Genomic DNA, 27,502 nt, shown 5'->3' with positions numbered 1-27,502 from the left:
CTGTAGTTCGCACCCGGGCCTGGCCCAAAGTCCAGGGCCCCTGATCTTCCAAAGTTGGAGTTTTGAGGGAGAAGATTATTAGTTGTTGGAGTTGGTGAGAGAGAGCATGCAGTGCTAAACCTAGAGGGGGGGTAACTGTCACCTGGAAAACCTTGTCTATGCCTGGGGTCACCATTCTCACACCTAGTCAGGACAAACTGTCTAAAAGGGATTTGTCTGCAGCGGAGATAAGTGCAACACAGCCGAGGAACCCCATTCAATTCCTGCTCGACCTTCTCAGGGAACCTTGAGAGGTTAGCTTCACCCAGTCATTCAATCCTGGAACTCATGCTACCAGACCTGACACTCCATGGGCTGCCCCTGAAACCACTTACGATGCTCATGTGTTCAGAAGTGTCCAGCACTAAAGTTATCACCCGCTCTGAAGGCTGCAGAAGTGTGAAGCTGGGGTCAGGAATACTGAATCCCGGATTGGGTTGAGTAGACTTGATATCGGTGGAGTTAATGATCACGTCCCAGGTGCTTCGGGCATCGCACATCCTGTTTTGCATGTTGGGAGCATCAGGGTTATGGTTACTGGCATCACAGAACATAGTGACCTAGACAGAAATTACAGGGTTAATTTACACGCCGCTACACGACTGATTAACAGAATATTAAGTGTATCAGTACTTACAGCAGGAAGAGCCTGCATGTACATGAGGGATTCGGTGACAATCTGTCTATAGTCCGGCACAAACACACAACCTTTCTCATAGAGTCCGGTGATCGGGTCAAAGTTACACGACGTGACCTTACAGGAAGTTCCCTGACATTTCTGAATTCTGTATTCACCAAGAATATCACCAGAACACCTGGAAATGACATCAACAATGCAAAACGTCACATTCATTCCTAAAGGATCGGCCCTTAACTTCTGGAGTACATCGGCCTGTGTAAAGGGGCCCATGGTGGAGAACAGGGGAGGGGTTCAAAATCTATATAATCTATAGATGGAGTGGTCTATATCACACTTCAATATCTTACATACTAATTTAAATATCTTACCTGGTGGCCTCCACTCTAAGATTCCCCGCAATGTAGAAGGGATTCTCCCGGCTGTACTCATCGAACACCCCCCACCGGAGATGAGCCCACTCATGAATAAACACTTTACCTGAGAGTTAAAATAAATAAATAGTATAAATCCTATTTGTCTATTAACCTCCTCCCGCCACCGCACTGTTAATTAATTAATGCCCAATGCTGCAGCGACGTTAATTAATGATCCAGGATGACACAGGCGCAGGAGCTGCGCCTGTGTCATCCGCAGCGGATCCCGGTCATAGCCGGGGACCCGCCGCAACTCTCAGCCTTGGAGCCGTGCTCCGGTGCTGAGAGTTAACCCTATAGATACTGCGGTCAGCACGACCGCAGCATCTGTAGGGCTCCAGACAGAGAATTCTCCCTCTACAGAGGGAAAATTCTCTGTCCGCTGTCCAGGGATTTCACTGTTTAGGATTTCACGGCATTGAGCGCTGTCACTAGCAGCCGGCAGTGTTATCATTTGGCTGGTCTCCCTGAGATCTGTGATCTGTTTCTCTTATGGCTCTACTAGGCATTGCTCCTACCTAGCCAGAATCCTGCTCCACACTAATGAGGGGCAACACCCCAAAACAGCTGCATGTGAATGAATACCTGGCCTTGGTTTTTCCTTTGTCATTACATTGACTTATAGGGCCACTTTATATGGTGGGTTTGGTGGTTTCCCTACAGGAGCCCCTCCCCCCCCCCCCCCCCCATGGCCGGGTCCTTCCCGGAGGGATATCTGGCTAGTCCTGTGTTTCAAGCCTTTAATGAGGCTCCCCGGGCTCTTCTTTTGCAAATTTTTGTGAAAGATAATAGCCATGTTTTTGTAGCACTCAATAACCCCTTTTAAGTGCTCCACCCTGTGCGTTACTATTTCCTGATGGTAGTGGGTCTCAGGAGAATTAATGGGGTTATCCAGGCTTAGTGAAATATGGAAGCAGGAAGATGATCTGGGGGTGCCTGGACAGCAGAGAACGGGATATGTAGGAGAGCAGCAGAGGACCGTGGGTTTGTAATTTTGTATTTTTTTTCTATTCCCCCCACTATACCCCTCCAGATTAACTTAAAGCCTTCATTTGTAAGGAAGTAACTGATCCAAATGGAAAAGGTAAAAATCTTCTCCTCTTACCTCGGGGTCCGTACGATGAAATGAGCATGTCATCAGTCATGAAGTTTGGGGTAAGGTGAATGTATTGGCCTGGGTCTCCACAGCCTCCATACTGTTGTGTATAAGGGTCATCCGCATGCATCAGGGTAGGATCAGCGATGATAATATCTGCCTGACATTAACACAGAAAAATATCTGTTACAAGCCATTAAAGGGGGTTTCCCAGCTCACTTTCTGGTTCAGGGAGGATGGTATGCGAAGGTGCTTAGCTGAATCAGCTCTGCATCGCTCAGCATCAGCTCGTCATCAGCTCAGCATTGCTACACATGTCTCCAGGGACAATCCAAGCTCAGTGAGAGACAGTGGAGGAGGAATAAACTATACTTGCTACTCCCCAAAGTCACATAGTATATGTCTCAGCCCAGGCACCCCACTCTGAGCTGAGAACAGTGGTCGGGAACATAGGCAATGAGCTGATGACTTTACAGGGAGAGATGAGCGAACCGGCCGAGGTTCGGGTTCGTATGAACCTGAACTCTTGGCTTCTGATTCTTGCTGTCTGCCCGCTCCCTGGAGAGGGTGGATACAGCCTGAGGACCGCCTAGAAAACTGGGGTACAGCCTACTATGGCTGTATCCCAGTTTTCCAGGCAGTCCTCAGGCTGTTTGCTCATCTCTATTCACAGGCAGACAAAGGGGAAAAAGAGGGGACACCGAAGAGACCGCATTGGGACACCGGGGGAGCACGAAGAGATAAGCATGGGATGTTTGTTATGTTCACCAACTGGGCAGCAATGTATAAAAAAGTTTTAAACGCTGGATACCCCTTAAAACTAACATAAAATGCAATAGTCATTGCCCTTGAATATCATTGTATTTCTGTACCTTATCATAGGTTTCTGTTCTGGGTCTGGTGTAGCCATGTGCTGACCAGGACTTGGGAATCAAAATCTTTACGCTACGTATATAGAGCCTCTTGCCAGTGGCATCAAACAGGAAACCTGTGGCTTCTTTCACCATTTTCTATAGAAAAAATAAAATGGGTAAAATAAAATGGACAAAAAATAAAATTAATAGGTATTTATTAATGGTCGCTATAAATTTATATTAGTTGGATGTCCAGAAATATATGTGACGACGCTAAGAAGCTGATAGAGTTCAGTAGAAAGTGACAGCACATTCTTCAATGCTTTGTGGTGTATACATTGTATTTTGTCCTGCGCTGGTCTGAACACTGCTCTATTTCACTCCTTGTCTGTTTCTTCTGCTGACTTCTGGGCTACAGACGTTGTAATTGGCAGTTCCTTCACCACTAATATTCCTTCCTTACCAGCCTCTGATCTGAGTGGTTTGGATGTCAGTGGACTGGTCCAATCACGCCCTGGACTGGGATGCTTTTTGGGATTTGGCTTGCTTTATGTGGATTTATGTAGATTCTCTTGCTTGCACTGTATTTGCAATTTGTTTTATTTACCCATTTCCCCTTATGACCACTCTTCAATGTTTGTCTCGTTTCAGGGTGCACTTTGCCATAGGACCAGTTGACACTGACCATCTATGGTCGGATGGACATGTAGGTAGGGACAGTTGTGGGACCTAGCACTAGGGCTCATACCTAACATCATGGATGTGTGATGAAAGGGAACTAAATGTCTGAAGTGGTAATTTTTCTTTTTGTGGAGACTCCCAGCTGCTGTAGGGAGGCTTATAAGTTAGTCAGTGCTCCCCGGGAGCATTGTAAGTCATCCAAATCCTTGACAAATCATCCAAATCCTTGACAGAGCCTTGACAATGACCTCCATTGCCATTCTACCCCCCCCCCCCCCACCCCCTATAGACAGCATTTCAAGCCCATCCCATTTACCATACTCAATAATTCTTACCTTAGTATTTTCAATGATCTGCAGATCTTCCCTGACATTAGGATTGATAGCGATAACAATATCTTCATATCCGCCATTATTGAGTTTAACCAGGGAGCTCCCACTACCGGCAAAAAAGTGAAAAACTAAAAATAATGCAAAAACATTTCCTGGTGTCATCGTCAGTGATCAGGAGAAACATCTGAGCTTGTTATATGAGCATTGATCCCTGGTATTTATATACTCCTGCACCTTATCAAATGTTGTGTCCGGACTTTGGGACACATTAGTATAATAGGATTATATGTTTACAGCTTTGTAATCTGAGTCATTATTTTCACAAAGAAAAACAAAGTTGCCTTATTTTTCACTCTTGAGACGGTAAAACTACAGCAGTGTGAACTCCTAGCACATCAGTATGTCAGATGTAACCAGAAATATAGTCATTCACTTCAAGGTAGGATTTGAGCGACTTTTTGTGCACCGTAAAAAAATTTTGTGCACCGCAAAAGCCTGGACTGCAATGAAACAGGACCTGCAGTTACATTATATGGTCGGTTTTTACTATGCTGGCTCCATAGACTTCACCATGTAGGGGAGGCAGAGAATTCAGGCCTGGTAAGTTCAGTGAGGTCATTGTGGGGCAGGGGACGGTATAGAAAGAGAGGAGAAGTCACCAGGTCATCTACACAGAGAGCAGGAGCAGAACACCCAGGTGCCCTGATGTCGGGTAACGCATATACTGCTGAAACTCTCAGCATCTACATGGGCTGTTATTAGAAGTGAGATCTTCCAGTAATTTTACCAGCCCCCTGGGCCCCATAGCAGTTGCATGGTCTGCTTACATGGATGCCACACCTTTGTATATTTGGCATTCCTGTGTACGCACCCACCTAAAAAATAAAGATAAAGAGCGACTGACATTATAATAAAATATATGAATGACGATTATCATAAAAGCAAGAAACTACGCAGTCAAATTGTTGCTCATATCTCCTTTACTTATTATTGATAAATTACAGCTGGTGATCATTGATAATAATTGATCTGTAGTGCTGGCAGCCGTGGCTTTACATAGCCCAGATCCCAAAGCGTTTCTAATTTGCTCATTCAATTTATACATCTTAGGGCTATGTTCCCACATAGTAACCCAAACCAGGAGTGGATTGAACACACAGAAAGGCTCTGTTCACACACTGTTGAAATTGAGTGGATGGCCGCCATTTAATGGCAAATTATTACAGTTATTTCAAAACAATGGTCATTGCTTAACAAGAACGGTAATTATTTGCCATTAAATGGCGACCATCCACTCAATTTCAACAGTGTGTGAACATAGCCTTTCTGTGTCCCCAATCCACTCCTGGTTTTGGTTACTGAGCAAAAATACTGTGTGAGAACATAGCCTATAAGTGATTTTAAAGGGTATTATGGTTTTAGCACATTAAGATTATTCAAGGTATAATAAAAAATTATACATATTGACACTTTTCCTATAAATTCTGCATAGTATTCTAGATGAAGATTGTGGTCATTTAATCGGGACCTCCATTGTTTATGTCAAAGACATAAAAATCTGTTCTGCCTTTGGATGGAAACGCAGGTTCCGGTATGGTATGGGTCATATTAGATGGCTCAAGACCCTCTGTAAATGAGCGCCGATCTCGGTGATCAACAATTGTCTGTACAGCCTTCACAGGACTCAATCAGCCACATGGCCAGGCCATACGTTGATTGGTTTGTGTGGCTCTTTCCTCCAACCAACTGTCACTAGGCTAATTGCAGTATAGGACCACACAAACAACCCAATGATCATTTGTATGGCTCAGCCAATGAATTCTCAGGCCTGATGACCAGATCAGCCGTTGGATGAGCATGTAATAGAGATCTAAAAGTTTTAGTTGAAGGGTTAAAGGGGCAAAAAAAAATTGTGCCCCTATCCACAGGATAGGGGACAAGTAAGCCATCATGGGAGGTCCGACCTCCATGCCCAACTGCCATCTCCAGTTCGCCCGCCGGCTCCTTTGTTTTGAATACAACCACGGGTGTGGCACATGACCTGCAGCTCTATTCATTCTCTATGGAGCTGCCAGAAAGAGCCAAGCACTGTACTGGGCTCTCTCCAGTGGCTCCATAGAGAATGAATAAAGCTGCCACAGTGGAAAACCCATTTAACCAATACAATAAAAAATAATAGCTACACATAAAACTTTTTATTATATAATGAATAATCTGCATTAGCAAATACAATTTCCTCTATTTCTTTATTCTTCTTCCTTTGGCAGCAGATTATATTATTAAGGTGATAAGGGTTACTGCGGAGCACACAATCAATGTGATCACAACTCCATTCATCCTATTGGAACAATCATTTGTTGTTGGAACTGGTGTTGTGGGAGCCGGTGTGGTGGTAGCCGATGTTGTAGTAGGCGTTGTTGACAGAGCCGGTGTCGGTGGGATGACCAGAGCGGCCTGGGCTATGTTAGAAACATCTGATCTCTTATCGGCTTTATCAGTAGCCACTAAAGCAAAGTAAAGAATTGTGCCGTTTTCTATCACGTTTTTTTCTATCACGTTTTCTGGTTTGAACCAGAAGAATTCCCGGTTTCCAGCTTCTTTTGGAGAGACACTGGATATGTCCACTTTAGTTGATCCATCAAAGTTCTCTCTGAGATCTTTAGGGTTGAAGCTCATCCTCAAGTCATAGCTCGTAGCTGGTGACAAAAATGTAAAAAATATATCATGTGAGTCATCCAGATAACCTCAAAAGCTTCTAATTCTCATGAAAACCGTTAATATTAAGGTGAAAACTTTTTGAGACACGTAAAACTCCTCTATTTTTATTTCCGTTGTGCTCTGGAAGGGACAAACATTTTATCTCACATTGGGTATTGTGAGGTAAACTTGTCTAATGTGTTACATTATTTTTATGCTTATTCATATGTGTTAGCTTAAAGGGAACCAATCAGGTCATATACGCGTATAAAGCTAAAACAGATGAAATATTTGTTAGAAATGACAGTAAATGCACTGATTGGTTCCCTTGGGTAAATGGGCACTGTCATTGAAAAAATTAGCGTAAGGTGTAAAATGCCCATCTCTACCATCACTCTCACTGGTGTGAACCTACTGTGTCATCTAACCAGTTTGACTTCAAGACCTCCAACCCTCTCTCTACAAAAACACAGAATAGTCAGCACCCCACTCACACTTGTTCACACTATGCAGTTTGCATGCTGCTGTGGCCAACATACACACAAAAATAGAAAATTCCATTAAAAAAATTAGGTTCTTAGCAAACCATTTGATCAAATGGAATGTACCAACTCACCCACCTAAGAGCTAAAAAATGAAATGCTGACTGATCTTACTCTCCGAGCCCTCCTAAGTATTTTGAGCCGTCTTCTGTCTTTCTAGCTGCTGCCAATCCAGAGTTACAAGTTTTTCTAAAAGTCAATCTGTATCCAAGATGGTGACGGCCAGGAAACTAAATTTTTTATCATGCATTTTCCTGATTGGTCTGTTTGCATTCTTGCCCTCTTAGCTTTCTTTCCTGCCTACTGCTTTCAATACTATTGCACAGTAAACACAGGACTGTTTTTTGCTTATTTTTCCCCACAAATTTTGCATTAGAAGTGTGCATGGTGTAGCTATGTGCAGCACTACGGGCATCTGTTTACCGAGGAGTGGGGGGTGTAGTGTAGGTTCAGATCAATAGTGTAGGTTCAGATCAATAGTGTAGGTTCAGAAGGCCGGGCAGCAGAGATTATTCATGAAGAAGGAGGAGAAAGGTGAGTGGTGAGGCGGCCAAGGTGCGGCACAAATGCTGAACCACTACTCCTCTTTGACTCTTCATTACATTAGGAAATGCGAGATTGCACATAATCCACTCTATAGATAAATTACCAAAAGGTGTCATGCTTACTAGGGAACAGGTTTTTTTATTTTTTTATGTGTAATTCTCAAAGGATAGTTAATGCTGATACATTGACTTAAAATTTTAGCACTGAAATCCAATAAATATATTGCATAGAAATGTCTTACCAGTTCCTTGGTCCAGTTCGTCACCGGTGGCGGTCCAGGCTAAATCAACGCCTCCAAGACTTATCCATACATCTAAATCAGTTATTTTCTCTGGTTTGTAAATGTCCATCGGAAGGTTCGCCGGTATATTAGATATCACAAAAGATCCGCCGGATGCAGTTCTGCTGAATGTATCCACCACCAGTTGTTCTTCATCGATTACAGGTCTTGGAGGATTCATGGAGACCACTCCTAAAGAAATCGATAAAAATATGTTTGTGTTGTGTTAAGTGGTGTTTATGGTTTTGTCTTTAGTTTATTCAAATCACCACCCCACCCCCCCCCCCACCCCCGATACACACTGTAGGCTAGTCAACGCAACCTGGGTTCGGAAAGTATTTTTGGCTTCTACCTCATTGGTTTTTTTCCTTAAGGTGGTTTCACATGGAACGATTATCTTTGGAAAAATCGATAAATCATTCAGATTTCAACGATAATCGTTTAGTGCAATAGCAGACAACAATTAAACGACCAACGACAAATCGTTGGTCGTTTAATAGAATTGGAACCTATTTTTAATCGTTGATCGTTTGCAAATCGTTCGCATGTAATAAGGTGTTGTTCGGTCGTTCGCGGTAGTGGCTAACGCAGTAGCGACGACAGAATGAACACAATAATGATAATAAATAACGATCATCTTTCTGTGTAATTGGATGAACAATTTCAGGTCGTTCGCCATAGCGGTTGTTTGAGTTTGAGTTGTTAATCGACGGAAAAACGCTCTGTGCAATAGTACCCTTACTCTGGATCAACACTATAGGCAAATAGGCTGAACTTGATAAAATTCATTTATTTGCGGCACCATTTTTCTACAGATGTAATACTGAAGGCATCTCTTATGTTTTTTATGTGTTTAATGTTAATATAGTAATAAAGTAATTATATATATATATATATATATATATATATATATATATATAGTATATGCTCTTACCATTCTCCACATAGCCCGGTATATAAAGAGCCCCATTCCTGGGAAATGTCAAACGGCTTTTGCTGCTTTCGACTCGCACTTTTAAGTTGTATCTTCCGTTAATTGAGAATTTTGTAAAGTACCTTGAGTAGACGCCATCAAAGTGATCGATATCAGCACCTTGGGGAAATACAGAATAATTTTTTGCATAATAAATAGAAGTACAGAACTGTTTCTATAAACGTTACTTGGCAGAAATTGTGTTAAATGTGGTGCTCGCAGAGGTCCCGCCCCCTAGGTGTGTGGCCACGCCCCCTGTACCACCCACTACCCAGTATAGAGGGCCAATACGCACATAATGTATGCACAAACTAAGCCGTATGCAACTATTTTCCCTCTTCTGCACCAACTGCACTGTAAAATGAATTTGTTTAGGCCCTGATTCATCATGAGAAACACACAAGTGGCTCAGGTAGTGCAGCTCCTCCAGGATGGCACATCAATGTGAGCTGTGGCAGCATAGTGTCCAGAGGCTGGAGGCACTACTAGGAGACAGGCCAGTGCACTAGAAGACATGGAGGAGGCCGTAGGAGGGCAACAACCCAGCGCTACCTCCACCTTTGTGCAAGGAGGAACAGGAGGAGCACTGCCAGAGCCCTGCAAAATGACCTCCAGTAGGCCACAGATGTGCTGGTGTCTGTACAAACGGTTAGAAACTAACTCCATGAGGATGGTATGAGGGCCCGATGTCCACAGATAAGGGTTGTGCTTACAGCCCAACACTGTGCAGGACGATTAATGGAAAATGGATACTATTATATGGAATACAGCAGCATCTGTTTGCATCATGTATACTCTAAACAGAAAGAAAAAGCAGTGTGAACCTACCCTAAGTCTATTAGTTGTCCATCCACTGGCACATTACATACCATTGGCAATCCAAACTTGAAGGGGTAAAAAGTTCTGATATCAATAGCACTATCTTAGCCAACTGCAAACCTTGTAGGTTACTCGGTATGGATCCACTTTTACTTTGTTATGTGCATTTTTAGTGAGCTGTATATATATATATATATATATATATATATATATATATATATATATATATGTTTTAATTCCCACGTTACCTGCTCCGTTATCCAGCAGTTCTAGGGTATGTGTTTGTCCATTAGCTGCTTCAATGATGGCGGTCACCTTTACATTAGTCACTGGCACCAGTCCTTGAGTAACAGAGGCATAGACCACTATTGGGCTGGGGTAGTTGATGGTGTCCTGGTTTATATGGGCATTTACCACTACTGGTGGAATATCTGCGTCTGCAGCTTTGGAGGTTACAGTGATTCCTATTGCTTGGGATGATGACAGACCATTACATAGACTGTACTCCCACAGTCCCCTCTAGAAGGAAAGGTTAGGAACATGTTAACAACACAGTTAAAGGAGAAGTGCGGTAATTAAAAAAAAAATTCAAATGGAAGAGGAAGGGGACACACACACACACATAATAAACAATCATTACTCACCTCTCCCCGTGCCTATACACCAATGGATTGCCTCTCCAGGACCCCCACTGGGCTCTGGGATCTCTACCACAGTCGACGTCAAGGCCAGTCAGCCAGTCAGTGACCGGGGCTGGACACCGCTGCCGTCACTGATTGGTTAAGCGGGCTTTCCATCAGCCGGGTCGGGCATTTTCTACCAAGTCATGACGTCATCAGAACTCTGAAGTGACGCCTTTGACGTGCCACTTCACAAGCACAGGGATAGGTAAGTTACAATTGTTTATTATGTTCTACCCTGCCCCTGCCAAATGAAATTTTTTTATACAAATTGGCAGACTTATTTAATTATAATAGAACATCCTCATAGAAAGTAACATACTTCTGAATTTCTCAGCAACAGCCTATCATCCTACTACACATGCAGCAGCCTCAGCACTACATCCTCCCACCACATATTTAGCAGACTCAGCACTACATATAGACATATAGAGCAGGCTCAGCACCATACCATCCCACTAAATATAGAGTAGGCTCAGCACCATACCATCCCACTACATATGGAGCAGGCTCAGCACCATGCCATCTCACTATATATGGAGCAGGCTCAGCACCATACCATCCCACTACATATGGAGCAGGCTCAGCACCATACAATCCCACTACATATGGAGCAGGCTCAGCACTATATCATCCCACTACATATGGAGCAGGCTCAGCACCATACAATCCCACTACATATGGAGCAGGCTCAGCACCATATCATCCCACTACATATGGAGCAGGCTCAGCACCATACCATCCCACTAAATATAGAGTAGGCTCAGCACCATACCATCCCACTACATATAGAGTAGGCTCAGCACCATACCATCTCACTACATATGGAGCAGGCTCAGCACCATATCATCCCACTACATATAGAGTAGGCTCAGCACCATACCATCTCACTACATATGGAGCAGGCTCAGCACCATACCATCCCACTACATATGGAGCAGGCTCAGCACCATGCCATCCCACTACATATGGAGCAGCCTCAGCACCATGCCATCTCACTACATATGGAGCAGGCTCAGCACCATACCATCCCACTACATATGGAGCAGGCTCAGCACCATACCATCCCACTACATATAGAGTAGGCTCAGCACCATACCATCCCACTACATATGGAGCAGGCTCAGCACCATACCATCCCACTACATATGGAGCAGGCTCAGCACCATACCATCCCACTACAAATGGAGCAGGCTCAGCACCATATCATCCCACAGCATATGGAGCAGGCTCAGGACCATACCATCTTACTACATATGGAGCAGGCTCAGCACCATACCATCCCACTACTTATGGAGCAGGCTCAGCACCATATCATCCCACGACATATGGAGCAGGCTCAGCACCATACCATCTCACTATATATGGAGCACGCTCAGCACCAAATCATCCCACTACATATGGAGCAGGCTCAGCACCATACCATCTCACTATATATGGAGCAGGCTCAGCACCAAATCATCCTCAGCACCATACCATCTCACTATATATGGAGCAGGCTCAGCACCATACCATCTCACTATATATGGAGCAGGCTCAGCACCATAACATCTCACTATATATGGAGCAGGCTCAGCACCATATCATCCCACGACATATGGAGCAGGCTCAGCACCATACCATCTCACTATATATGGAGCACGCTCAGCACCAAATCATCCCACTACATATGGAGCAGGCTCAGCACCATACCATCTCACTATATATGGAGCAGGCTCAGCACCAAATCATCCCCCACTACATCTGAAGTATCTTCGCCACTACGTCAGCCGATGACATATGGAGCAGGCTCAGCTACATACCATCCCACTACATATGGAGCAGGCTCAGCACCATACCATCCCACTACATATGGAGCAGGCTCAGCAACATACCATCTCACTACATATGGAGCAGGCTCAGCACCATACCATCTCACTATATATGGAGCAGGCTCAGCACCATAACATCCCACTACATATGGAGCAGGCTCAGCACCATACCATCTCACTATATATGGAGCAGGCTCAGCACCATACCATCTCACTATATATGGAGCAGGCTCAGCACCATAACATCCCACCACATATGGAGCAGGCTCAGCACCATACCATCTCACTATATATGGAGCAGGCTCAGCACCATGTCATCCCACTACATATGGAGCAGCCTCAGCACCATACCATCTCACTATATATGGAGCAGGCTCAGCACCATGTCATCCCACCACATATGGAGCAGGCTCAGCACTACATCCTCCCACCACATATTTAGCAGACTCAGCACTACATATGAACATATAGAGCAGGCTCAGCACCATACCATCCCACTACGTATGGAGCAGGCTCAGCACCATACCATCCCACTACATATGGAGCAGGCTCAGCACCATATCATCCCACTACATATGGAGCAGCCTCAGCACCATGCCATCTCACTATATATGGAGCAGGCTCAGCACCATACCATCCCACTACATATGGAGCAGACTCAGTACCATAACATCCCACTACATATGGAGCAGACTCAGCACCATACCATCTCACTACATATGGAGTAGGCTCAGCACCATACCATCCCACTACATATGGAGCAGGCTCAGCACCATACCATCCCACTACATATGGAGCAGACTCAGTACCATAACATCCCACTACATATGGAGCAGACTCAGCACCATGCCATCTCACTACATAAGGAGCAGGCTCAGCACCATACCATCCCACTACATATGGAGCAGGCTCAGCACCATACCATCTCACTACATATGGAGCAGGCTCAGCACCATGCCATCTCACTACATATGGAGCAGGCTCAGCACCATATCATCTCACTACATATGGAGCAGGCTCAGCACCATATCATCCCACTACATATAGAGTAGGCTCAGCACCATACCATCTCACTACATATGGAGCAGGCTCAGCACCATACCATCCCACTACATATGGAGCAGGCTCAGCACCATGCCATCCCACTACATATGGAGCAGCCTCAGCACCATGCCATCTCACTACATATGGAGCAGGCTCAGCACCATACCATCCCACTACATATGGAGCAGGCTCAGCACCATACCATCCCACTACATATAGAGTAGGCTCAGCACCATACCATCCCACTACATATGGAGCAGGCTCAGCACCATACCATCCCACTACATATGGAGCAGGCTCAGCACCATACCATCCCACTACAAATGGAGCAGGCTCAGCACCATATCATCCCACAACATATGGAGCAGGCTCAGGACCATACCATCTTACTACATATGGAGCAGGCTCAGCACCATACCATCCCACTACTTATGGAGCAGGCTCAGCACCATATCATCCCACGACATATGGAGCAGGCTCAGCACCATACCATCTCACTACATATGGAGCACGCTCAGCACCATATCATCCCACTACATATGGAGCAGGCTCAGCACCATACCATCTCACTATATATGGAGCAGGCTCAGCACCAAATCATCCTCAGCACCATACCATCTCACTATATATGGAGCAGGCTCAGCACCATACCATCTCACTATATATGGAGCAGGCTCAGCACCATAACATCTCACTATATATGGAGCAGGCTCAGCACCATATCATCCCACGACATATGGAGCAGGCTCAGCACCATACCATCTCACTATATATGGAGCAGGCTCAGCACCATACCATCCCACTACATATGGAGCAGGCTCAGCACCATACCATCTCACTATATATGGAGCAGGCTCAGCACCAAATCATCCCCCACTACATCTGAAGTATCTTCGCCACTACGTCAGCCGATGACATATGGAGCAGGCTCAGCTACATACCATCCCACTACATATGGAGCAGGCTCAGCACCATACCATCCCACTACATATGGAGCAGGCTCAGCAACATACCATCTCACTACATATGGAGCAGGCTCAGCACCATACCATCTCACTATATATGGAGCAGGCTCAGCACCATAACATCCCACTACATATGGAGCAGGCTCAGCACCATACCATCTCACTATATATGGAGCAGGCTCAGCACCATACCATCTCACTATATATGGAGCAGGCTCAGCACCATAACATCCCACCACATATGGAGCAGGCTCAGCACCATACCATCTCACTATATATGGAGCAGGCTCAGCACCATGTCATCCCACTACATATGGAGCAGCCTCAGCACCATACCATCTCACTATATATGGAGCAGGCTCAGCACCATGTCATCCCACCACATATGGAGCAGGCTCAGCACTACATCCTCCCACCACATATTTAGCAGACTCAGCACTACATATGAACATATAGAGCAGGCTCAGCACCATACCATCCCACTACGTATGGAGCAGGCTCAGCACCATACCATCCCACTACATATGGAGCAGGCTCAGCACCATATCATCCCACTACATATGGAGCAGCCTCAGCACCATGCCATCTCACTATATATGGAGCAGGCTCAGCACCATACCATCCCACTACATATGGAGCAGACTCAGAACCATAACATCCCACTACATATGGAGCAGACTCAGCACCATACCATCTCACTACATATGGAGTAGGCTCAGCACCATACCATCCCACTACATATGGAGCAGGCTCAGCACCATACCATCCCACTACATATGGAGCAGACTCAGTACCATAACATCCCACTACATATGGAGCAGACTCAGCACCATGCCATCTCACTACATAAGGAGCAGGCTCAGCACCATACCATCCCACTACATATGGAGCAGGCTCAGCACCATACCATCTCACTACATATGGAGCAGGCTCAGCACCATGCCATCTCACTACATATGGAGCAGGCTCAGCACCATATCATCTCACTACATATGGAGCAGGCTCAGCACCATGCCATCTCACTACATATGGAGCAGGCTCAGCACCATACCATCTCACTACATATGGAGCAGGCTCAGCACCATACCATCCCACTACATATGGAGCAGGCTCAGCACCATACCATCTCACTACATATGGAGCAGGCTCAGCACCATGCCATCTCACTACATATGGAGCAGGCTCAGCACCATATCATCTCACTACATATGGAGCAGGCTCAGCACCATACCATCTCACTACATATGGAGCAGGCTCAGCACCATACCATCCCACTACATATGGAGCAGACTCAGTACCATACCATCTCACTACATATGGAGCAGGCTCAGCACCATACCATCCCACTACATATGGAGCAGGCTCAGCACCATACCATCTCACTATATATGGAGCAGGCTCAGCACCATATCATCCCACTACATATGGAGCAGGCTCAGCAGCATACCATCTCACTACATATGGAGCAGGCTCAGCACCATACCATCTCACTACATATGGAGCAGGCTCAGCACCATACCATCCCACTACATATGGAGCAGGCTCAGCACCATACCATCTCACTATATATGGAGCAGGCTCAGCACCATGTCATCCCACTACATATGGAGCAGGCTCAGCAGCATACCATCTCACTACATATGGAGCAGGCTCAGCACCATATCATCCCACTACATATGGAGCAGGCTCAGCACCATGCCATCTCACTATATATGGAGCAGCCTCAGCACCATACCATCTCACTATATATGGAGCAGGCTCAGCACCATGTCATCCCACTACATATGGAGCAGGCTCAGCAGCATACCATCTCACTACATATGGAGCAGGCTCAGCACCATACCATCTCACTATATATGGAGCAGGCTCAGCACCATGTCATCCCACTACATATGGAGCAGGCTCAGCAGCATACCATCTCACTACATATGGAGCAGGCTCAGCACCATACCATCTCACTACATATGGAGCAGGCTCAGCACCATACCATCTCACTACATATGGAGCAGGCTCAGCAGCACATCATCAACCACAGTAAATTCACTTGAACAAGAAAAAAAATTGTAAAATTGACTTCTATCTAATTATCACTTATATTTGTGACATTTACGTACCTCAGCTGTTTCTGTAACTTCCATGGAGGCAGTCTTGGTCTCTCTGTCACCCATAAAATGTACTATTGTATATTGTGTTCCTACTGGATCCAGCACATTAATGCTAGGTAATTCAGATTGCCAAGTAATCCAGAAGAAGGTGTCATTCCCCACCGTCTCATCAATGAAAACGGAGCCTTGTAAACATTCACCGCCTGTTATTGTTGATGCCGTGTTCTCCAGCTGTATATGGAATAGAAGCAAGTCACTACACCAAATATACGGATAACCAACACTCGGACGTCCTGGAACCAGCTCATCCTTGGAACGACAATAAAATGCCCAAAGCCTCGAAAAATACATGAATAATACATAATAATACATAATAACAATAATAATAATAATAATAATAACAAATGACACATAGTAAGGTCTCATTTAAAACAACCAAACACCACATATCATATCCAAGAAATAATACATTACCTGGACAGTCTTTCTACTGATGTCCCCACTTCCAGATGCCATTGAGGCAAAAGCATCAACCAAATCTTGTGCATGAAAACTGTCCGTAGCAAAAAACGTTAATCCACCTGTAAAATAAAGTCGGGTTTATAAACCTAAGGACGCCCCATCTTCACTCACCAATCAGCATCAGGATTTTCTTGTTTCTGAACATCATATTAATATCTGATCAGTCTTAGGCCGCGTTCCCGCATTTAGGGTGCCTTCACACGTACCAGATCCGCAGCGGATTTCACACTACAAATTCGTAGTGAAATCTGCTGCGGATCCAGTGTCATTTAACCCTATGACAATACATACTCGCAGTGGGATTGACATCCTGCAGCGAGAATGTAAATGAACCCCCTCGGTGGCCGGAGCATAACTTACAGTGACAGCGCACCGATCCTCCCGCCCGCAAAGACCACTGTTAGATGGAGGATGGGTCCGCTGTCACTGTAAGTTATGCTCTGGCCGCCAAGGGGGTTAATTTACATACTTGCTGCGGGATGTCAATCCCGCTGCGTGTATGTATTGTCATAGGGTTGAATGACACTGAATCCGCAAATTTGCAGCGTGAAATCCGCTGCGGATCCGGTACATGTGAAGGCACCCTTACTGTACGACACCACGTGCAGCAGATGCCAGAAACTCATGCAGTAACCAATAGGCGTATGGCCAATAATCCTGCTAACAGCACATAACTACTGGGGAAGAAATGGGGGAGTGGTTTCGGCCACATACAGTACATTTCTCTACATAGAGAAACATTGTCTGAATCGCGTTTTTCAAGGTTTTTAACAGCTTGAAATTAGGGATGGTCCGAACCTGCCGAGGTTCGGGTTCGTACGAATCTGAACTCTTGGCAATGATTCCCGCTGTCTTCCACCTTCGGGGAGAGGGTGGATACAGCCGGAGGACCGCCTGGAAAACTTAAGACTTACCTGTTTCTGTTGCCATTTCTTCAAGGGCGGCCGTTGCATTAGGTCCAAGCATGATGACATGAATGATGACTTCACTCTTTATTATCTCATCGTAACAGCCTGATGGGAAACTGGGATCTTCTCCATCTGACAATAATATTATCTCACTGCTGTATGTGGAACTGCCACCAGATCGTATAATAACCTAAAATTAAAATTAACAAAAAATGCAGACCCTGTACGGTACCTTCTTAGACATATGATGTAATTGTGAATTTTTTGGTTCTGAACAGAGGCGGCACATTGCACAAGTGGGAATTTAAAGGGGTTATCCAGTGCTACAAAAATATGTCCACTTTCTTCCAGAAACAGCCCCACTCTTGTCTCCAGCTTGGGCGGGGTTTTGCTGCTCAGTTCCATTGAAGTGAATGGAGCTTAATTGCAAACCGCACCTGAACTGGAGACAAGAGTCGTGTTGTCTCTGAAACAAAGTGGCCATGTTTTTGTAGCACTGGATAGCCCCTTTAAACCACTCCATTTACACACTATGGACTATAATGGAGGTGGTACGGATTAGGGGTAGTATGGGGAGGGGGGGAATTGGGCAAAGATAGTTTAGTGAAACATGTCAGATGAAATAAAAAGGCAAAAAAAGTCAGAGTTACACAAATTTCAGAAGACAGTTGGGTTGGCCGTGTTTGGGCTTCCCGATCACCTCTAATGGCAGGGAAACCCCCTAGCACAAGGTATTTTATAAAAAATACCACTTAAAGGGATTTCCATGTAAAAATTATGGATGGCCTATCCACAGGATAGGTCACCAATAACTCACTAGTGGGTCGCTGAGACCAGGCCCTTTCCCCAATTAGCTTACAATGTACTGAATTACACGATTTCAAGAAAAAGGCAAAAGATATATTACCTCCAAAGCTTTCATAATGCCCTCACATATGTTTTTGTCCCCACTCGCTTTCCTTTTAATGGCGTTTCTATGATGCCACCGTTGTTCATTAGTGATTATTTGCACCATGGGATAAAGGATTGAAGCTAAACTGTTAAACTCCACAAGTCCGACATGGGATCCCATCTCAACTATCTGCAGGATTATTGTTTCTGCAGCCCGGACTAATCTCAGATCTCGTTCATTCTGTAAATGTAAGAAATTTTTAATAAACAACATAAATAAAACTAAAAGCCAACTAAAAATATAAGAAAATTTATGATGAAAGATAAAATTGTATAGTCTGCTCTTGGTTGGTACTTTGAAAGCCAAAAGTCAGCATGGAACCAGGGGCATAAAAATCATGGTTGCAGGGGGTGCAACTGGGCTCAAAAGGCAAAGGGGGCTTACCCATCTGGGACACACATCCCTGAACAACCACAGCTAAGTAATGTAAGGGGGAATAGAGGTGCTTATACTTGGGGGCAGTAAGGGGGGCCTAACTACTATATGGGGGCAAAGTGGTTGTGGTCTTAACCTCTATATGAGGCAGTGTGGGGCCTTAATAATGTAAGGGGCACAGAGGGGGCCTATGCTATATGGGGAGAGTAGGAAGCTGATCTAGCATATAGGGGACATAAGTACACCCTTTACTGGATATAGGTGCACCTCATATAGTAGATTTCATTCACTAACAGTGTAGGGGTATTATCCAGTCTCTATACGGTGTAATGGTAGTGGTAACGGTGTGGTTGTAGTATGGGTCTCTTATAGAGGTATTATTCGCATTGTTGGCCTTGGTATATTGGGTTTGGTTGGTTACAGTATGATGGTACTATGTATGTTGATATTTGCTGCTTGTATGCTGGTGTTATTTGGTAGCTCCATGACTATGACTAATGTATTAAGAAGTGAAGGTTGGTTCAAAATCTGCACTGGAGCCCATAGGACCCTACTTACTCCTCTGAGTGGAACATAAACAGGGAACGACTAAGATGAAAATCTTTGCAGCTCTTCCATTTTCTGGGATCCGCTCCTGGTTCTGGCTGACAAATGCTTATACATAATACTGACCTGTATGTGATCGTAGACTAAGTAAGGCAAAGAGAGAAGAGCAGATAGAGATGATCCAAACACTTACTGCAGCCATGCTTCCCGAGACATCAAATACTAAGATCACCATCCTTTCTGATGCCTGAAGAAGAGTGACGGTGGGTTCTGGGATATTAGTATTAGATGATGCCGGAGTATTCTTGATATCAGCTGAGTCCATGATGACCTCCCATGTACTGCGATGGTTGCACATTCGGTTCTGCTGATTTATGGCTTCTGTGTTGTGACTCTGAGCGTCACAGAATTCAGATACCTGAGAACATTCACATTTGTTAGGACAGATGTCATTTATGGATGATTTCTAGAGATGAGCGAACCTCGAGCATGCTCGAAGCCATCCGAACCCGAACGATCGGCATTTGATTAGCGGTGGCCGCTGAACTTGGATAAATCCCTAAGGCTATGTGGAAAACATGGGTATAGTCATTGGCTGTATCCATGTTTCCCAGACAACCTTAGGGCTTTATCCAACCTCAGCAGCCCCAGCTAATCAAATACCGAACGTTCGGGTTCGGATAGACTTGAGCATGCTCCAGGTTCTATCATCTCTGATGATTTCTTAACATATTTCCCAAACTTCATAGATAGATAATCAAAGTGTCACTCGGTAGGGGTCAGGGTTATGAAAGGTTATAGGAGTCACTGAGGTAGGCAAAAAGTCCTCTTCTTCTTGTCATGTATCATATGACGTATTGGGTAACCCAAAACAAATTACTTAGGATTTGGAATCGAAAAATAAAATATCTATCTAACTTCTTTATTCACCATCTATGGAACTTGTAGTTTTTATTGATAGCCAATGGCAGCCCCAACAATTGAGCACTTATAGAAGGGGGCTCTCTATGTCTCTTCATCACTGCCCTTCGATGCCTTTGGACCTCCTAATGGAAGCAACCATATCTACAACCCCCTACAATACAAAGATGGAAATCTATTGGTGAGTCTCGTAGCTGCAATTTTTCTAACAAATTTTAGATATTTGTATTTTTTCCTTGTTCTTGATGAATTTTTAAAAAAATTATGCACGGCTTGAATAAGTGAAATGTATTCACCTGGTTCAGAGCAGATGCATCCTTGCACCAGCAGATGGAAAATGTTTGAATTTTTGTGCAGATAATAAATAGGGCGTACTGGCCCAATAGAGTGAATATAATACTACAAAAGGACAAATGTTAAAATAACCACAGAGAATAAATATTCAACTAGTGATTACTCATTAGTAAATACCACTCCATCTCGGAAAATGGGTGTATATTCACTTTAAAATAGGTGCAAAAGCCATGAATAACGTCCCCCACTATAGTTTAGCAATTTTAAAAATCCATCCTTGATGGATTTTTTGTTACTCTGGGGTCACGGCCAAAGACACTTGTGGGTCATAACATGACCCCATTCACTCGTAATCCACTGTGAATTTTTGTATACAAATCTATAGCAAGATATCTGTTTTGGATCCAATCTGAATAAAAGAGTGGCCTAAAAGGGTTCTTTGGTCGGCGCCATTTTTATGTATAATGTCTACTTCTGATTGTTTCCTATATCCTTCTATAAATCACCGTCGGTGTTGGTATTAGGTCAGATATGATCATGATAGTGTCTATGGATATAAGGAGCTGACTATAACTTACACTCGTCACGGCCTGCAGATACATTATGGAGTGCTTGCTAGTCGCATTTTTGTAAGGAACAAACACACATCCGTCTTCATACAGTCCAGTTTTCTTGTTCCTTTCACATTGACACATGTCCCCTGTGCAGTTTTCTTTAATATGTACACCTTGTAGTTCAACAGAGCACCTGAGGGGGGGGGGGAAAGATCATCTACAATGTGTTTGTAAAGTCTTGAGACCCTCTCACTCAAGTTTTCTCCAACAAATTGCACTGCATCCCCCATACAAAAAATTATGGGAAAACAGAATTTTAGAACATTTAGCAAATTTCCTAAAAAGGCAAAAATAAGATTCACATGGCCGTTAGAATTCAGACACTTTGCTATGACACTTGACTTTTAGCTCTCAATTATTGTGGAGATGTTCTTGATGGTAGTGACTGGTGGTAAATTCAGAACTTTTTCTCTATAATGAATAGTAGCTAACATCAAGTCATGGGAAGGAAAGAGTTGCCTGTAGAGCTCAGAGACAAGATTGTGTGGAGGAGGAAGTAAATGCCTGTAGAGCTGAGAGACAGGATTGTGTGGAGGAGGAAATAAATGCCTGTAGAGCTGAGAGACAGGATTGTGTGGAGGAGGAAATAAATGCCTGTAGAACTGAGAGACAGGACTGAGTGGAGGAGGAAGGAACTGCCTGTAGAGCTCAGACAGGATTGTGCGGAGGAGGAAAGAGCTGCCTGTAGAGCTCAGACAGGATTGTGCGGAGGAGGAAAGAGCTGCCTGTAGAGCTCAGAGACAGGACTGTGTGGAAGAGGAAAGACCTGCCTGTAGAGCTCAGAGACAGGACTGTGTGGAGGACGAAAGAGCTGCCTGTAGAGCTCAGAGACAGGACTGTGTGGAGGAGGAAAGAGCTGCCTGTAGAGCTCAGAGACAGGACTGTGTGGAGGAGGAAAGAGCTGCCTGTAGAGCTCAGAGACAACATTGTGTGGAGGAGGAAAGAGCTGCCTGTAGAGCTCAGAGACAGGACTGTGTGGAAGAGGAAAGACCTGCCTGTAGAGCTCAGAGACAGGACTGTGTGGAGGAGGAAAGAGCTGCCTGTAGAGCTCAGAGACAGGACTGTGTGGAGGAGGAAAGAGCTGCCTGTAGAGCTTAGAGACAACATTGTGTGGAGGAGGAAAGAACTGCCTGTAGAGCTCAGAGACAGGATTGTATAGAGGAACAGATCTGGAGAAGGGGACGAAAAAAAATTCTGCTGCTCTGAAAATTCCTAGGAGCACAGTGGCCTCCATAATTCTTCAATAAAAAAAAGTTCGGAACAACCAGGACTCTTCCTAGAGCTTGACTAACTGACTAAACTACAATAAGTCATCGAGGGAGAAGGCCTTGGTAAGAGAGGTGACCAGGAAACCAATGGTCTCTCTGGCTGAGCTCCAGAGATCCTGTGTGCAGATGGAGGAACTTCGAGAAGCTGAGACATCACTATGGCGTCCACCAACCTGATCTTTATGCAGAGCAATCAGAAAGTCGTCACTAGACAGTAATAGCCTCCAGTTTGTAAAACAGCAGCGAAGGGAGTTTCAGATGGATACATACTCTGCTCTAGAACACTCAAACTTTTTGATTTTTGCCCCCCCATACTAAACTTCATGTTTCCAGGTTCTGCTTCATCACCCACTCCATACCATCCCTATAGTAAAGCATGGTGGTGGCGGCATTGGGAAGGAGGGGGCAGGGTTAAGGGAAAGCTAAGTAGAACTAGATATTCTATATTATATAAACCACTTTTTTCTGTTTTTAAGTTTCCATTGAACTATTGGTAAGTAGAAAATGCAAAGCAGCTTTCCATACCTTGTAGCTTCTATATCTATTTTTTGAGTATTATTATTGTAAGTAAAGTAGAATGGCCACATTGAATTGTACTCATCAAAGACCCCCCATCGGAGGTGAGCCCATTCATGGACAAAGACTCTTCCTGTAACAACAAAGCAGGAGTCATGATGATATCCAAACAATCACATACACAAAAATTACATTATATATATAGATCTACAAATACACAAATATTCAGAGAACATAAACAGTAACAAATTATAAAAAAAAAACATTAGAGGCAGCAAATATTTTTTAAATAATCAGTGTTGTTCCATACAATGGCATAGTGTGGGGGACAAAGGGAGAATTTGCCCTGGGCACAAAAATCTTAGGGGCGCACTGGAACAGTTTGATTTTTGCATTTTGCCGTGATCTGAGCATGAATTGCTGTTTTTGCAATGGGGGAGAGGGGCTTAGCAGCAGTTGTCGAAAAGGGGCAAAAGCAATGGTCTATATGAGAGAGGGACCATGGGCACTAGTCGAGAAAGAGATAAGAGACCATAAACAGTAATCCCTCTGACACGGGGGGGGGGGGGATAAGGAGCTTTGAATCAGTGTATGGTCTGATTTGGGGGTCTGAAATTTGTGGTTTGGTTGGAGCCCATCATATTCTATTTTTGCCCCAATGTGATCTCTCTCTCCATTCTAAGGATCTTTTCTATTCAAAGCATGGTATTTGGGGGTACTGAGCAGTGCCATAGGGGCACAAGAGGCAGAAACAGGATGATAGTTGGGGTTGTGTTGCTATACAGGTTGAGATTGACTTCAGAAGTAAGGAGCAACACAGAAGGAAGACAGAGGTTACTATAAGGTACTCACAGAAGGGAGGACAGTGGACACTATATGGTACTCACAGAAGGGAGGACAGTGGATAATAAAGGGCACTCACAGAAGGGAGGACAGTGGATAATAAAGGGCACTCACAGAAGGGAGGACAGTGGACACTATAGGGTATGCAGAGAAAGAAGGACAGTAGGCACTATAGGGTATGCTCAGAAGGGAGGACAGTAGGCACTATAGGGTATGCACAGAAGGGAGGACAGTGGACACTATAGGGTATGCACAAAAGGGAGGACAGTGGACACTATAGGGTATGCACAGAAGGGAGGGCAGTGGACACTATAGGGTATGCACAAAAGGGAGGGCAGTGGACACTATAGGGTATGCACAGAAGGGAGAAGATACAGATGGCAGAGAATTGGATGACTATTTTAGGATTGTGCTGAGTCAACTTTTTAAAATAACTTTGCTAAAATATGAATAGAGCAAGAAGATGATATGGTATACACCATAATATTCCTCCTTCCATTCTTTCTATATACTATACTTATTATGCATTGGAGAAGGAAAACACAATTAAAAAACAAAATATTTTTACCTCTGGGTCCATACACTGGCAGCAGGTTATCATCTACCAGGAAATTAGGGGTAAAATGAATATATTTGCCTTTCTCCCCACATTGGCCGTACTGTAAGGTGTAGGGGTCATCTCCATTCTTCATGTGTGGGTCGGCAACAATTACATCAGCCTAATTTTACAAATGATAAAAATAAAAAATAAAAACTTCATATTATTTTACATTAACTTTTCCAAACTCTTTCTGGCATGAGTGTCAATTTGAATCCTTTGAGGGGGGAAGTTTTAACATGGGGTGATGGAGGTTTCTAGCATGCAGGCCCTTCAAGTCCAAGGTATTTGAAATTTAGAAAAATTTAAATTTTATAATTTTTTTTAAATGAATCTGGTCCCACCAGCTGATCCTGCCTACTTGCCTCAACAGTACTAGGTAACTGCGGACAACCATGGAGATGATCCCACCTTGCGATAAAGGTTATAACACAGGACAATGCATAATTACATACAAGGGAAGGTGAATAGTCCGAGGTCAAAACCGAACAGGCAGCAAAGTACAAAAATAGGATCCAGGAGAATAGTAAATTAACAGATCTGAAGTCAGGGAATCTTTTATGCCGTTCACTGTGTGGGAACAATAATGTTATGTTATTTTATTAGATTGGACAATTCCGCACGCTTTGATATATAATATGTTTTTTAAAATATTTTTTTATTTTTATAATGGGGAAGGGGGTAGTTTAAACTTTCATGGGGGGGGGGGGTTATAAAGGGTTTTTTTTTAATACTTTAAAACCTTTTTTTTTATTACACTTTTTTTTTACACTTACTTTCAATTTAAAACATGCAATCGATAGATTGCATATACTGATCAATACCATAGCATAGCATAGATCAGTGTTATCGGCGATCCATGCATAAAGCCTGCCTGAGAGAAGACTATATCCAAAGATGGCCGGACCGACAGGACGGAGGTAATTGGATTACCCCTGCCCGTTGGTACAAGCGATCGGGACCCGATTGGGTCCCGACCACTCAGTGACAGAAGCTTGTTCTGTCACTGAGTACCCTAAACACCACAATCTTCTTTGTTCATAATGATCAGCGCTTAGACAGTACGAAATATCGTACGGAAATTCGTTTTAAGCCTTTCTCACACATTGGTTAAATCGGCGAATGACTGTTCACACGGAACGATCTGCGATTTTCTTTGCGAACGATTAACGACGATTTGAGAAGCTGTTGAAAGATCAAAATGAATGATTTCTCGCTCGTTGTTTGATCGTTCGCTGTGTTTACATGTACGATTATCGTTCGAATTCGATCGTTATCATGCGAATTCGCACGATAATTGTTCCGTGTAAATGCAGCATAAGGCTTTAATGGCAAGCAGCTGCTTGTCATTACTAGGCTAGATCGAACATCCTGAAAAGCAAGGTTCGATCAAACTCGAACCTAGCCGGACCTTCCGCGTTTGATTGCTGGTGTCTTCCTGATCCGTGCGGGACCGCTTGGCATTCTGGGATGCAGCCTAGGTAATAGGCTGAATCCTGCAATTCCAGGCAGTCCCGGGATGCCTCCTCCTTCTCCACGGACCGGTAAGGCATCAGCAATCAAATGCGGAAGGTCCGGCTAGGTTCAAGTTTGATCGAACCTTGCTTTTCAGAATGTTCGATCAAGCCTAGTCCTTACCTCCGGCCCCGGACACACTGATATGCAGCGCTCCCGCACACATCTACAGCCCCTTCAGTCAGGAACATATATATACGGATTGCTGACGTGAGGGGGTTAATATATAACACAAGACAGAGCAGATTTAAAAAAAACTGGCCTTGGTCTGTAAAGGGGATAATGTAACTAGTGAAACTTTTTGAGTTTCTTACCTTTTCATAGGATTCTGTTTTTGTTTTCTGATACTTTTTGTTTCCTCGCCAAGTCATCGGAATTAAGATCTTGGCGCTCTGGATGAAGAGTCGTTTTCTCGTAGCAGAGAACAAATAACTTGAAGCCTCTTTTATCATTTTCTGTTCAGTAACGAAAAAAAGTAACAAAAAAAAAGTTAAAGGAGAAGTCCGGAGAAAATAATAATTTAGGGGGGACATAATAAAGAAGCACTACTTACCTCTCCCCGTGCCCCCAAAGTGCTGCGACATAGGCTCCAGGATCCCCGCTAGAACTCACAAATCGCCATCGTAACTCAGGAAAAAATGCTTGTCCCACCCCAGTCACTGATTGGCTGAGCGGTCAATCCATCAGCAGGGTAGTAATGTCCCTGGAGAAGGAGATCCCCGAGCCCAGTCTCCTCTCCTGAATAATCCTCTAAGCTATTTGATGACCACATCCATGTTGATGTTTGGTTTAGTCACAGTCTAGCATAGAAGATGGTTCAGGAGAGGACATAATGGAGCTGGAGACTGAACCGTCAGCCTGCAATGTATGAGACAGTATGGAATATGTTGGCGCCGTATAACAATTGTTGTTATTAGAATGGGAAACAATAAAATAAATTTCTAATGTTCTTACCTGTAAATTCTCAATGATTTTGGGATCTTCGGGTACGGCAGGATTGATGGCAATGACGATATCCTGGTATCCTCCATTATTAAGCTTCACCTGAGAACTGCTGCTTATAGCAAGCAATGGGAATAGTAAGAATAAGGGTAGGAGGGGGCCGAGTCCCAT

At 44.1% G+C, this 27,502-nt stretch overlaps 2 protein-coding genes across 2 annotated transcripts in view; both read right to left on the bottom strand.

Moving 5' to 3' along the window:
* Nucleotides 1-6,025, bottom strand: part of LOC138789376 (calcium-activated chloride channel regulator 4A-like) — a 22,496-nt gene extending 16,471 nt beyond the window's left edge. Inside the window, exons 1-8 of the mRNA XM_069967988.1 lie at nucleotides 6,020-6,025; nucleotides 4,896-4,930; nucleotides 4,059-4,161; nucleotides 3,061-3,198; nucleotides 2,198-2,348; nucleotides 1,048-1,156; nucleotides 677-854; nucleotides 375-599 (exon numbers count right to left, since the gene is read on the bottom strand). Of these exons, the coding sequence (XP_069824089.1) occupies nucleotides 375-599; nucleotides 677-854; nucleotides 1,048-1,156; nucleotides 2,198-2,348; nucleotides 3,061-3,198; nucleotides 4,059-4,161; nucleotides 4,896-4,930; nucleotides 6,020-6,025 (945 nt within the window). The remainder of the gene's footprint in view (nucleotides 1-374; nucleotides 600-676; nucleotides 855-1,047; nucleotides 1,157-2,197; nucleotides 2,349-3,060; nucleotides 3,199-4,058; nucleotides 4,162-4,895; nucleotides 4,931-6,019) is intronic.
* Nucleotides 5,961-27,502, bottom strand: LOC138789375 (calcium-activated chloride channel regulator 1-like). The gene is made up of 12 exons (XM_069967987.1): nucleotides 27,344-27,502; nucleotides 26,704-26,844; nucleotides 24,845-24,995; nucleotides 23,443-23,566; nucleotides 21,614-21,782; nucleotides 20,014-20,238; nucleotides 18,855-19,079; nucleotides 17,954-18,137; nucleotides 16,992-17,098; nucleotides 16,523-16,748; nucleotides 8,082-8,312; nucleotides 5,961-6,751 (listed from the first exon to the last, which is right to left on the bottom strand). The coding sequence occupies exons 1-12, from the start codon at nucleotides 27,500-27,502 to the stop codon at nucleotides 6,327-6,329; spliced, it is 2,367 nt and encodes a 788-aa protein (XP_069824088.1). The 3' UTR covers nucleotides 5,961-6,326.

Source organism: Dendropsophus ebraccatus, chromosome 4 (assembly GCF_027789765.1).
Source record: "Dendropsophus ebraccatus isolate aDenEbr1 chromosome 4, aDenEbr1.pat, whole genome shotgun sequence".
Lineage (NCBI taxonomy): Eukaryota > Metazoa > Chordata > Amphibia > Anura > Hylidae > Dendropsophus > Dendropsophus ebraccatus.
This window is presented reverse-complemented; position numbering and strand designations above follow the sequence as displayed.

What these genes read in the sequence shown, in the direction of transcription:
- LOC138789375 (XM_069967987.1), bottom strand. Translation starts at nt 27,502, where the DNA reads ATGGGACTCGGCCCCCTCCTACCCTTATTCTTACTATTCCCATTGCTT. An exon ending in ATAGATATAGAAGCTACAAG is followed by an intron (nt 21,783 to 23,442) that starts GTATGGAAAGCT and finishes CCCCCCCCTCAG; the next exon opens with GTGCTCTGTTGAACTACAAG. An exon ending in ATCTGCAGGCCGTGACGAGT is followed by an intron (nt 20,239 to 21,613) that starts GTAAGTTATAGT and finishes GAATGTTCTCAG; the next exon opens with GTATCTGAATTCTGTGACGC.